The following is an 11,860-nucleotide window of genomic DNA, read 5'->3' as shown; positions in this document are numbered from 1 at the left end:
TGGGTCACCATGTCGAGCAGACAGCTGCGCAAGCTCCAGCAGCAGCGCGAGCTCGAGAAGGCGAGGGCGCTCGACATCCAGGAGGAGAGCTCAGACGAGGGCGAGGACATCGGACCCCCAGGGACCGCGGCGAAGCCCCGGCCAAACTTGTTCGCGGCGCTTGGTGGTGAGGACGAGGACCAGGATGATGAGGCAGCCGCAGAGGACGATGGCGGCGACGATGCGGATGAGAATCACGAAGCGCAGCAGGAGGAGGTGATTCAAACGCAGCCTCAGGCAAGCTCGAAGAAGAGCAAGAAGAAGAAAAAGAAGAAGAGCAAGGCCGCCGAAACAGTCCCTGCGGAGACCCCCGAAAACGACGAGGACGAGATCGACAAGGCCATGAAGGACCTGGGGCTTGCCACGGGCGACCCTTCCCAGGCGGCAACGCAGTCAGACGCTGTCGGGGGCCGTGGACCCGCGACGCGCCTCAATGAGCTGCTGGGCATCAATCTCTACCACCTGCGCCCCGTGAACGAGATGCGGAACCTCTTTGGCCGCGACGTCATCGAGTCAGCCAACGCTGAGGAGCAGCGACAGCAGCAGGAGAACCTTCGACGGAACAGGACGCGCGGGCCAGTGATTCGGGACGTTGACCTCGAAACGTACCTGCGGGGGCCGCCGGGCGCTCCCAAACTGCCCGAGGTTTCCCTGCGTCGCAACATCTTCGTCCAGGGGCGAGAGCACTGGCCGCGCCAGACCGCTGGCGGTTTGACCATGAAGCAGGTCGGCAGCGGTGACGCCGACGGGTCCACGGAGTATGCCTACGTCCACGAGAAGCAGTACGACGACATGCAGGCTCTCTTCTTCGCCTGCGTCCAGATTGGCGACCCGAATCGCATGATCCAGCTGCTCATGCAAGCGCGTGAGTCGGGCCCTGCCCCCCCATGTCTTCCTCAAACCTCCCCTTGAGAAGGCACGAGATTTCTCATGAGCATCATGCTGACTTGCCTTCTCCGCGAGCTAGCTTACCATGTGTCGACATTGCTGCAAGTAAGCAGCGTAGCCAAGCAGGACCAGAACATGGCCCTGGCAGGGGAGCTGTGCGAGCGCGCCCTCTTCACGTTCGGGAGGGTGACGACGTCGACGTTCCGGCAGGACGTCGAGCACGGCCGGGCTCGTCTCGACTTTCGCCGCCCCGAGAACCGGCAGTTCTGGCTCGCGGGCTACCACTTCCTCAAGAGCCTGATCCGCAAGGGCACGTACCGAACGGCGCTGGAATGGGCAAAGCTCCTCCACGCCATAGATCCGCAGGGCGATCCCTACGCCATGAAGCACTTTATACATTTTCTGGCCATACGCGCGTACGAATCTCGTTGGCTCATAGACTTCCTCGAGTCGCAATCCGGCAATGATGCCGACGGAGGCGCCGAGTATCTCCGCCAGACGCTGGTGTTGGCCAAGCTTCAGGCGGGTGATGTGGACGGCGCACGTCAGGATCTTGCACAAGGGATTCAGCGGCTGCCGTGGCTGTACTGCGCGCTGTTCCAGGACCTTAACCTGGACGCGCCGCCCTCCATCTGGGGCATCAGCGCAGACTCGAACGCGCGGTCGTTCTGGACAAAGCTGTACATATACCAGACGAAGGACCTGTGGAACAACACCCAGGCGACCTCGCTGCTCCAGGACGTTGCAAAGAGCCTCAACAAGGTCGACACGTCGAATCTACCGCAAGACGATGCTCCGCCGGGCCTCGGGCCGACCAGGCTGGCATACCTCGAAGGCCAGACATCCCTGCTCGCCGTCGCGCCGCGAGCGCTCCTGGAGAGCCAGCCAAACTACGAATTCGACCCCCTGCCACCGCCAGAGAAGGACAACATCTTCACCAGCGAAGGCACGCAGCTGCCGTGGCGCGATGACCAGCAGCGACGGCAGACCCACGGCCGGGACGCCGCGCTGCTCGCGCGGGTGCAGGACATGCTGGCGGCCCACGAAGCGCAGATCGGGGCCGGGGGCAACCAGGCAGGAAATGCATTCCTCGGCCAAGATGAGGACGAGGATGATGACGAGATACGAGCCCTGCGGGAAGCCGACGACGAAGAGCTACGGCATGACATTGAGGCTCACATGGGCCGTGGCGGTGAGCCGGGGATCCTGGCCACGCTGATGCAGATGCTCGGTGTAGGGCGGAGCGCGGGACACAGCGGCGACGAGACGGCCGTCAACGACGACGACAGGGGCGATGGCGAATCTGCCCCGAGACAGCCGCCGCGAAGTCAACAAAGCACTGAAAGCACTGAGGACCTCCCCGGGGCCTGGCCAACGGACGACGACGGCGACGCTGGCCCGACGGGCCAGGCCCGCGACGGGTCGACATGATCTCCCGCTGCGCCGTCGGCGTACAGGCGCAGGGAGGCGAAAGGCAGCAAGCGCAGCGCGCAAGGATGGAAGGGGTACCGGGTCGTCCGAGTGGCGGAGGAGCATGCGTGCGAATGTGATGGCTCAGCGAAGGGCTCAACGAGTTTGGCAGGTCTTTAAGTCCCTCTGGAGTCAAAACCTCTCCCTGCGCAGACTTGACGCCACGGATGGGCGGGCCGGAGGAGGTTACCTCTTGCAGGCACGTGGGACGCAAGACGCATGTAGGACCGACGAGGATGAGAGGCAGTGTGGAAACTCGACTGGCCAACGCTTCACCTGCAATACAAGACCGTACTGCATTTTACACTGTACTGTACTCTCGTGACCCGTCGAGATATCCGTCTGTGCAAAGGCACTTCTGGTGCGAAATTACGCCCCGTAGTGCTCGCGCCCAAGACCGTGAATGGCTTCAGGCAGGTGCGCGCCACGCCGCCGTTCTTAATCAATGCATCATCAAATGCAGTGGCCGTGGCTGGCCATGATCCATTGAGCGCACAGAGACCGACTGACATGTGCGGCGTAGTTAAACTCAATGCATGGATGCCCCTGTATAACAAGACCCTGACGTGCATCGGGCGACCTGGCAGCCCAGCTGTCCGTCCACGTCGGCCTCGCATATTGATGAGATGCTGCGGTGACCCCAGGCAGGGGGCATCGGTCAGGATCAAGAGGCTTGGCGTTCTCGTCCTTTTTGCCCTGCCTGCCTCCAGCCTTCCCTTGGTCATCGCCCCTTGGCTCGAAACGGTTCGTCGGCCACAACAGCCGGGAGCTCGGGACAAGGATGTCTACACTGACGAGATGAGGCGCCGGCACAGAGCCTCCACTGGCGCGGCAGATGGAGCAGCGAAGGGAAAGCAAGGCCTTCTGCTGCGATCCGCATGCCCCGATGTGGAATGTCGCACAGGCGGGCCGGTGCAACCTCTGGCCCCAGGGGAATGTCTGGCCTCCCGTCCCGCCGTTGACACACGGCATGCTACCTGTGCGCATGTGGATTTCGATCGATATTACGCACGTCCGTCGCAACTAGGCCGATGGCCCACGAGGGCTGTGACGTACGATACGTGCGTATAAGTCAACCTGCACGGCTGATCCGACCCAATGCCCGACGGCGAGGCGCAGGTTCCGTCGCGATTCGATGCCCTGTCGGTGCTAGCCAGCAGCGGCACGGTTAGACAAGGCAGGCCGTTGGCCCTGCAAGGCTGCCGCGGGCCATTGACCTACCTAGTCGGTACAAGCTGGGGATCCAGATTGGCGTGGTGCAGCATGGCTTGCGGCTGGACGTGGCTTTGCGACCGACTTCGGATCCGGCGTCGCTTTGGCGGCATCAACTACCCCCGGTCCAGCTGTGCAGATTGACCTCCCCCAATGCGCATCTGTCTGGCCTTGCCCGTCCAACAACAGCCGCGACGAAGCGTCGCTGCGCTGCCGTTGTGTGTCATGGATCCGGCGGCACATCCCTGTGCGGATCCTTTCTGGAGTTCTCCTCGGCCCCGATGCATGGGCCCCAAAGATCCAGGGACCATTGGATCTGCGAGGGAGTGACGGCTTGCAACTTGTCCACGACTCATGGGAGGGCGAGCCTGGGGCTGTTTCAGACCCGGCACCGCTTCCGCGGCGGCGGCGAGTAAGCCAGTACTAAGCAGACGTCTGGGGTTGTGAGTGACCGTCCTTTGGTCACTGTCCAATGACGCATGGTTGTGTCGGGCATAGCAATTCAACATTCGCGCTCAGTCCGGGGGAGAAGAAGCAGAGCAAACGCCCCTCGACACCATAGCAACGCTTAGGCTCGTGTGTAGAGGCGCAAGCTGGTGCCTCCGTCTTCCTGTCGAAGTTATGTCACTCAGCCGTCCTCGAATTGCCTGGTCGGGCGCATCCAACAGACAGTGGGGTTCCGCGTATGTCCGTCTGCGAGGGAATGTTGGCATCTCATTTTGCTCGGCAACCGAGCCCACCTGCACGGTGAAATCGCAGATCGACTGCGGGCGAGTTGTACAAGATGCAACGGGCCAACCGCCAGCCCATCTTCCAGGGAGCTGGAACATCTCTGTGCTCCTTGGACTTTGCTCATGTGGGACCGTAGAGGCTTGGATAGGCCCGTGTTCCCCATCTGCCCATTTTGCGCCGGGACCGGACCCAACCAACCGCCCTGACTCGTGGAGACGGCCATCGTCCACCCGTCGATTGCTCGACACGCGCGGCTTGACCATTGCTAGTCTGAGGCCACCGGGCGAAGCCGTCGCCTACTAGCAGTCGGTACCGAATGCTACGTCAGATTGGACGGGCCAGATGCGCGCTGCGCCTATCCGCTGCGACTCGATGCCCAGGAGTCGCAGAAAAGTCGTGGGTATCGGGTGTTGGTGCCAACAGAGGCTGAACGGCTGAGCAGGCGGCGGGCGGGCACACCTGAAATTCACAGCTGCTTGCACTGCACGAAGCGGACCCCGACCCCAATGCGACGCAACAAGTCGACGAGGACAACGACAGGTGTGGGTGTGACGAGATGACGGGGAGCGCTGGCTGGTCCATTGGCGGTTTCCTGTCCGCTTCGTGCGAACTTTGACCTGCGGGTCCGTCGATTCGAGGGTCGCGCACTCCGGACGGGGGTCGAACTTAGCGGCGCGACCAGAGAGAGTGGAGAGGAGAGGCACTCGCGGCACCGGACCTGCTGCTCTTGAATCAGGCATTCAGGGCAAGGTCGAGACGTGTGTGTCCCCATCTTGCCCGTGTGTCGTTCTTCAACCCTGCTCCGCCCGGTGCAGTGGATGCGTGGCTGGAGATGGACGAGACAAGGAAGCATGCCGACTGGGACGCCTCTGGTGTGCTGCGGCTCCTGGGCCGCTGGGCTGCTGGGCTGGGCAAGCCAGAAGCCAGGGCCAGGGCCCAGGATCATCATGGCGTGCGCAAGACTAGCAACGGAGCCCACATGGCTTGCCCTTCGCAGCGTGCTTGGGCCTAGCCCAGGATCGAAGGTGGCAAAGGTCGGCGGGCACGATACGTGCGTGTACGAGGCATGTCGCGATCAGATTGACAAGACGTCGAAGACGACGCGAGGGCGACGGGCGACTGCGGAGACAAGCCGAGTCCATTTCTTGCGAGGGCAGGCACATGCGAAGCGCATTGAAATGTACAATTTAGGACCTTCCCGAGACGACTCGGAGCAATTACTCTACGCAGCAGGCAGCTACGACGACGGCTCAAAGTAAATTATGAGTTAGGTAAGTAAGGGCACGGCGTGTGGAAGGCGGAGGACTTCGTGAGGATTTGCTCCTTCTCTTTCTCCTTCTCGCTGCTCGCGAGGGAAAGTGCGCCCGTCCCGGGCCACTGCATTTCGACGACTGACGAATTGGCACATGAAAGCGAAGGTAAGGAAGGTTAGTACGAAGTACGTACTTGACACGGTGTATGTGCTCCGTACTCGCCGGAACTCGTACGAGAACTGCGGAGCTTCGCAACTTGTGAATTTAGCATATTAAATCGGGGAGCCGAGGTTTCGGGGGATGGGATGATTGGCAAATTCTCTCAGCAAGTGTACCTGGGCTGTACCGGACTTGCGGGCATGTGCGGTGTCTGTGCTGCTGGGACGAGGCCGAGCACTCACCTCGCCTGATGCACATCATCCGCTGTGACATAAGTTGACATTTTGATGCCCCCATGCCCCCCATGCCGCTGGGCGTGGGCGTGGGCGTGGGTGCCATCGTTGATGAGTCGAACCCGGCCCAGGCTGCCCGCCTGTCCACTGCCCGGGCAGCTGCCACTGCCGGCTGTCGCCCGCCCTGCGAGGTACTCGTCCGGGTAGAGGTTCTCGTCCCGCCCCAGGTACCACCTCAAGCGCTGGTGGCATCCAAGCAGGGTGGGTGCCTCGCGCCAAAGTTTACTGAGCACCCGGGCATAGGCACCTTAGTCCTCTTTACGCAGGGCACCCGGCCGTCTCGTTTCATCTGCCAACGTGGGTTAGGTACCTTCCTGGGCGCGCGGGAGGTGCGTCCCGCCAGCTAAGGAACGTACCTACCAAGTACGAGTACAAGTATTATGTAGTTGCAGTACCTTGCCTTGCGCGGGACCGGGTACCTTTGCAAGTCCCCCTGTGCAGGTCACGGCACCCCGAGAGGCTCTTCACCATACCTTCCATAGAAATCTCACCACCACCTGGCTACCTCAAGCTCGTCAGGCTCGCGGCCGGCATGGACTCGTTCCAGCCGCGTCCAAGCTCCCGGGTCCGATGACACCAGACGACGACGGGTGGCCCTGCATCGACTCGAGACGCTTCTCCGGCCGCCCCCCTCCCCCTCCCTGCCTCCGCTCCGCTGTTGGCGACGATCGAGCCCGGGCCATCGGCAAGCAGTTGACTTTGCGAGCACAGAGCTGGCCCGTCGCGTTGCGCACACGCCAGCCCCAGCGGCACCGCCACCAACAGTCCGAGACCAACCCCGGGGCTCACCTCGCTCGAGGTGGGCTGGATGGATTGGATGGCGCCAGCACCGGCGCCAACACAAACACCAGCAAGAGCCGGCACCGCACCAGCACCACCACCGGCTCCTCTCCCAAGGAGGGAGGACCTGGGCCCGGGGACCAGCACCAGCACCACCACCCGCACCAGCACCAGCACCAGCACAAGCGCCAGCGCCGCTGCCGCCGCCGCCGCCATTTTCCCACCTCGAGCGCCGCCCTCGCCGATCGTCGACCACGACAACGTCTCCATCACTCTCCGCTCCAGCTTATGCCCCCTGTCGCACGTCCAGAGGGCACTCCTGCACCGTCCGCAGTCGACGTCTCAACTCTCGAGGCTCCCAAGGCCCAGTCCCACAAGTGACCGGGGTGCAAGGCTTGTCCGTCATTTTATCCACCGTCTTGACTAGCAGCTGCCAGTCGTGACCTCTTACCCGCACACCACTTGCGCTCTTCTCCTGCACCTCATACTGGCCCCGTCCCTCCCCTCGAGAACAGGACTCGGTATCCACGCAGACATACAAGTACTGGCCAGCCGTCTAGCATCCATCGGGCCCTCGTGCTGCTGCGCTCCTCAACCAACGCGGAACCGACCCTTCTTCCTACTCCGCCGCCCCGGCTCCACAGGTTCGCTCCGCCCAGCCGTCGAGTTCCAACCGGGCCATCACCATCCCAGTAAGGAAGAGTCAAAGACTCGAGCGCAACGGCAGACTCGAGAGCGCAAACTGAGCCTCCCCTGGCCCTGTCGCTCTAGCATCGGCGCCTGACCTCTTCATCTTGCCCCACGCCTCGTGGCCTTGAAGTTGTCGAGCATGCCTGACTTCATCGGCAGCGGACGGCTCGAGAGGTAGTGTCTCCCAAGGACACACGCGCGCGCTCTGGTTCACGCTTCACGGGACCTCGCTTGCGCGCGGCTTTGCCACGGCTACAACTTTACCCAACTGTTGTGACGCTCGTCGGTCACGTCGCAGTGCTTGCTGGCGGTGCCCGGTCCTGGCGTCATCATCGGCCGTGTCTGCTCCCCGAGAACGCCTGTGTGACGATGACATGCGAACCACCTACGGGCCTCTGATAATCGACCTTCTCCTGCCGCCTCCGCTGCTCAGCTTTCCCACCAACCCCCCCACTGCCGCATGAGGAGCATCGACTGAATCAGTACGGGTTACCATGAGCGCATTCACGCCCACCAACGAGACGGGGCCTGCTCCCGCGACCCTGTCCAACACGGATGGCCCCGGCGGCCCCTTTGACAATACGCCCACGTCACAACACTCGCCACCTCCACCGACACTTTCGGGCGCGAAACATCAGCATAATCACCATCACAACAACCACCAGCAACAACCACAACTTCCGCAGCAGCTGCAGCACGAGCCGCTCCCGTCGCATGCCCAGATCGTGCAGCATCAACCGCAATCACAGCAGTCCCGCAGCGTCAAGCGGCCCAGACCGGTCAAGTCTTGTACAGAGTGCCGGAAACGCAAGCTGCGATGCGATCGGCTGCTGCCTTGCTCGCAATGCCAGAAATCGAGTCGCATCTGCAGGTACGCTGCTGACCAAGACGCAGCAAACCTCTCGGACGGTTCAGACGTGGAGTCAACAGAAATGATCCGCCCCATGAAGCGAACCTGCCCGCCTGGCTCGTCAGGAGCGCCTGGCGCGACCTCCACGGATGTCGCTCACACCCCGGGCAAGGGCGCGGATTCACCAAGTCTGCCACTTCTCGAGGAACTATCCCTGCGTATGGAGCGCCTAGAGAAGCAGGTCCGGGTGCGCAGCCCGGGGACCGAGTTTAGCGGTGGGAGACTCATTGCTGCCTCCCAAAACACCATCAGAGGGGTTTCGGTCAAGCGCGGGGCCCAACGGACACGCTATTTTGGCCAGAATAGCCCTCGCGTTTTGGTGAACCTGGTAAGCTACTGCCACCCAGGTGGGATCTCTGTCCGCCAGGCATGGCTAATTGTGTCTCAGTTCGCCGACGCAAAATCCTACATGTCGAATCAACAGCACTCGTCAAACCATGCCGAGCTGTTCACCAGCTTCGGGGCGCTGCACAAGACGCTTCAAGATAACTTCCACAAGGCCATGATGCCAATCACCGTCTTTGTCGACTCCATGATGCCCGTCCAAAAGCGAATGACGGATATACTACCCAAGAAGACGGTCTGCGACCGCCTCGTCGCCTCTTATATTGATACATCGGAGACGATTTACAGGATCCTCCACCTACCTACCTTTTCGGAGCAATACGAGCTCTACTGGGAGGGCAAACTACAATCAGAATCGTTTCTCCCTAAGCTGCTGTCGGTGCTGTCAGTGGCATCACGGTTCGAGACAAAGTCCAAAGGCATGGGCCATGAGCGCGTGGAAGGCGTGCACATCCCCACCGCCTGTGCTCTTGTACGAACGTGGCTTGATAACCTCAAAGGCAAACAACTGGTCGATCTGTCGACCCTGCAAGTGGAGGTGCTGCTTTTGCACGCTCAAAGAATGATAACGCCGCGCGCACAAGATTCTTGGACGCAGCTGGGCTTCGTGGTCCGCCTCGCCATGACGATGGGGCTGCACCGAGACCCGTCAGAATGGGAACCCCGCATGCCGGTATTTCTGGGAGAGCTCAGAAGGAGGCTGTGGTTTACCATTGTCGACATGGACTTGCACATGTCCTTGGCGTGCAACCTGCCCTGCCTCGTGCGCGACGGGGACTTTTCATGCCGCCCGCCCCGCAATCTCAACGACTCGGAGTTGTTTCTGGATATGAAAGAACTCCCTCCGACCAAACCGATCGACCAGGTCACGGACAATCAAATGCAGGTGTATGCCGCAATGACGCTTGGGGTTCGCATGCGCGTAGCGCCGTTGATCAACCGGATCGATTCCATGCGCGACTATCAAGAAGTCATGGAGGTTGGAGCCAAGCTGGAGAGATTCTTGGACGATATCAACTACATATTTCCGCGCCACGGGATACTGAACGATACGCAAAGGAGTAAGCAGTGGCGGTGCCGCGTCATCCTGGACATGCACGTCAGGCGCCCCTTGCTAGCGCTCTACCGGCCCCTGGCCATGGGCGTACCAGAAGTGCCACCGCAAATATCAAGGGCGTATCTGAGGTCGTCTATGGTTATTCTGAAGTACCTGGACGAGTTGGACCCGCTCCTAGCACACTTCCAGGACATTGCCGAGATGTACCATCAGATCTTGAAAAGGGACATCATCCAGGCCGCCCTCAGCGTGTGCTTCTATATCCAGTCTGCCGTGCGACCCAATTCCGAAGGCCTCGTTCTAGGTCAACAGGCGCTACGAATGTCACCGGACTCTTCGGATGACTTTCCGTCGTACACAGCCGAGAACCTTGTCTTGTGGTCGCCCGCAAGGCTCGTCAACACTGTTCAGAAGACGCTCGCGCTGCTCATGAACAACATTAGCGGCAGTGACACCAAGGATATCCTTTGCGTGGCTATAGTGTTGGAGACTGTCAAGACTGCGGATCCGAAGGCCCACGACATCGCGCGGGAGCTGTATGGGGTTCTCGACACCTGTTTGAGGGCATCGAACCTAACGCGCGAGAAACTCCGCATGTCGTTGGACCATTTCCACCAGCCCAACGACTACATGCGCAGCCGAGCATCATACGGGTACCCAGGGAGCTCCGGCAGTGCAAACCCGGCAGTCTCGGGGCCCATGGGCGACATTGGCGGCTGGATACTGTGGGAAGGATGGGACTGATAGTTTGGAGATGGAGAGTGGAATTTGCGTTGCAATCAGCGAGTGCTTGGACAATCTATTTTGTCGCGTTTTGCCCAACTGATGGTGGATATGTCGCGGTTTAGGAAGGTGGTAATATGCGGCGCTTAGGGTGACGGCTTGAACGCGGAGGCGCATGGAAGCACGGCGTGATGGGTTTGCACGGCGCTTGGGGCTTGATGAGGGGGGCGATATACTGTGACGCAACGTGGCATGGCGAAGGCGGAAGTGACGGTAATGATTATGCGGAAAAGTTACCAGGTCTGGCACAGATGCAGAAGACTCGATACCCGCCAGGATGGAGCGAGACGTATTGGATTTTGAAGGCTATGCTATTCATCTATGGTGTGACTGTGGGCTTACAAGCGCGTCGGGCAAACACGACTAAGTGGATGGTTCGGACAGGGCTGAGAGTTTGAAATTCCAGGCCAGGGAAGGGGTAAGGCGGGCCGCCCTAATTGACAATGACAGGCGATGTGCCATCCCATGTGTCGGATTCTGCTGCTTGGACGAGCCACCTTGCCGCACTGTGACGTGTGATGACGGGGTTCCAGCCACAGCCGGCGCCGTCATCGGGAAGGGCCGTGACGCTCGACGGCGCGCCTTCGATCAGCCTCGCTGGGCGAGCCAGCACAAAAGGCAGGCCGCTACCTCGAACCAGCGCGTCCATGTCATTGTGTCCCCGCAGAGTGACGCTCATGGCGCCGTGGCTAAAGATGAGCTTCATGGGCCAAGTCATGGCCCGCCAGGAGGACCCGACGCCAAAGGACGAGTTGACGACGAGCTTCGGGGGTGGCGAGGCGGTAGCAGCACGTGCTGAGGAAGAGGGGAAGACACGGGCGATGGCGGCGAGGAGGATGCGCGCGGTTTCGGGGAGGAGGTCGGGCGGGGAATCGCCCCCGGGGCGCAGCGGCGAGAAGGGGCTGTCGGAGGTGCGGCGCGGGTTGAGGGCGGTGATGACGGCGTCGGGGCGGCGCGGGGTGGCGAGGGCGCGCTCGACGTCGGATTGCGACGTGGGGGTGCCGGCGACGACGGTGAGGCGCGGGTGCGAAAGTGGTAGCGAAGAGGATGAGGGGCTGCGGGCGAGGGCGGTGACGGTGTGGCCTCGCTCCAGGGCGTCGGCGAGGACGAGGCTGCCGTTGCGGCCGGTGGCGCCGGCGATGTAGATGTGCATTTTGGTAAAGCGTAGGTAGGGAATTGAAGGCGAAAACGGAATGCTTTTGGTGGTGGTGCTGGGGTGATGAGATGGTAGTCGGCGTGTGTAAGTGAA

The 11,860-nt window shown here is 61.3% G+C and overlaps 3 protein-coding genes across 3 annotated transcripts; 2 read left to right on the top strand and 1 right to left on the bottom strand.

The window, feature by feature from the left end:
• Positions 1–9: 9 nt before the first annotated feature.
• Positions 10–2,358, top strand: PLICBS_009287 (uncharacterized protein; the record flags this gene model as incomplete). The annotated part of the gene is made up of 2 exons (XM_018323817.2): positions 10–904; positions 1,007–2,358. 2 exons carry the CDS (start codon positions 10–12, stop codon positions 2,356–2,358), a joined length of 2,247 nt encoding a protein of 748 aa, XP_018176996.2.
• A 5,652-nt stretch (positions 2,359–8,010) lies between these two features.
• On the top strand, positions 8,011–10,572 carry PLICBS_009286 (uncharacterized protein; the record flags this gene model as incomplete). The annotated part of the gene is made up of 3 exons (XM_018323815.1): positions 8,011–8,305; positions 8,411–8,754; positions 8,815–10,572. 3 exons carry the CDS (start codon positions 8,011–8,013, stop codon positions 10,570–10,572), a joined length of 2,397 nt encoding a protein of 798 aa, XP_018176994.1.
• Positions 10,573–11,044: 472 nt separating this feature from the next.
• Positions 11,045–11,764, bottom strand: PLICBS_009285 (uncharacterized protein; the record flags this gene model as incomplete). The annotated part of the gene is made up of 1 exon (XM_018323814.1): positions 11,045–11,764. The coding sequence occupies one exon, from the start codon at positions 11,762–11,764 to the stop codon at positions 11,045–11,047; it is 720 nt and encodes a 239-aa protein (XP_018176993.1).
• Positions 11,765–11,860: the final 96 nt, after the last annotated feature.

Source organism: Purpureocillium lilacinum, assembly GCF_023168085.1.
Source record: "Purpureocillium lilacinum CBS 284.36 DNA, scaffold_7, whole genome shotgun sequence".
Lineage (NCBI taxonomy): Eukaryota > Fungi > Ascomycota > Sordariomycetes > Hypocreales > Ophiocordycipitaceae > Purpureocillium > Purpureocillium lilacinum.
The sequence above is the reverse complement of the archived record's forward strand: the minus strand, read 5'-3'. Positions and strand labels throughout refer to the sequence as shown.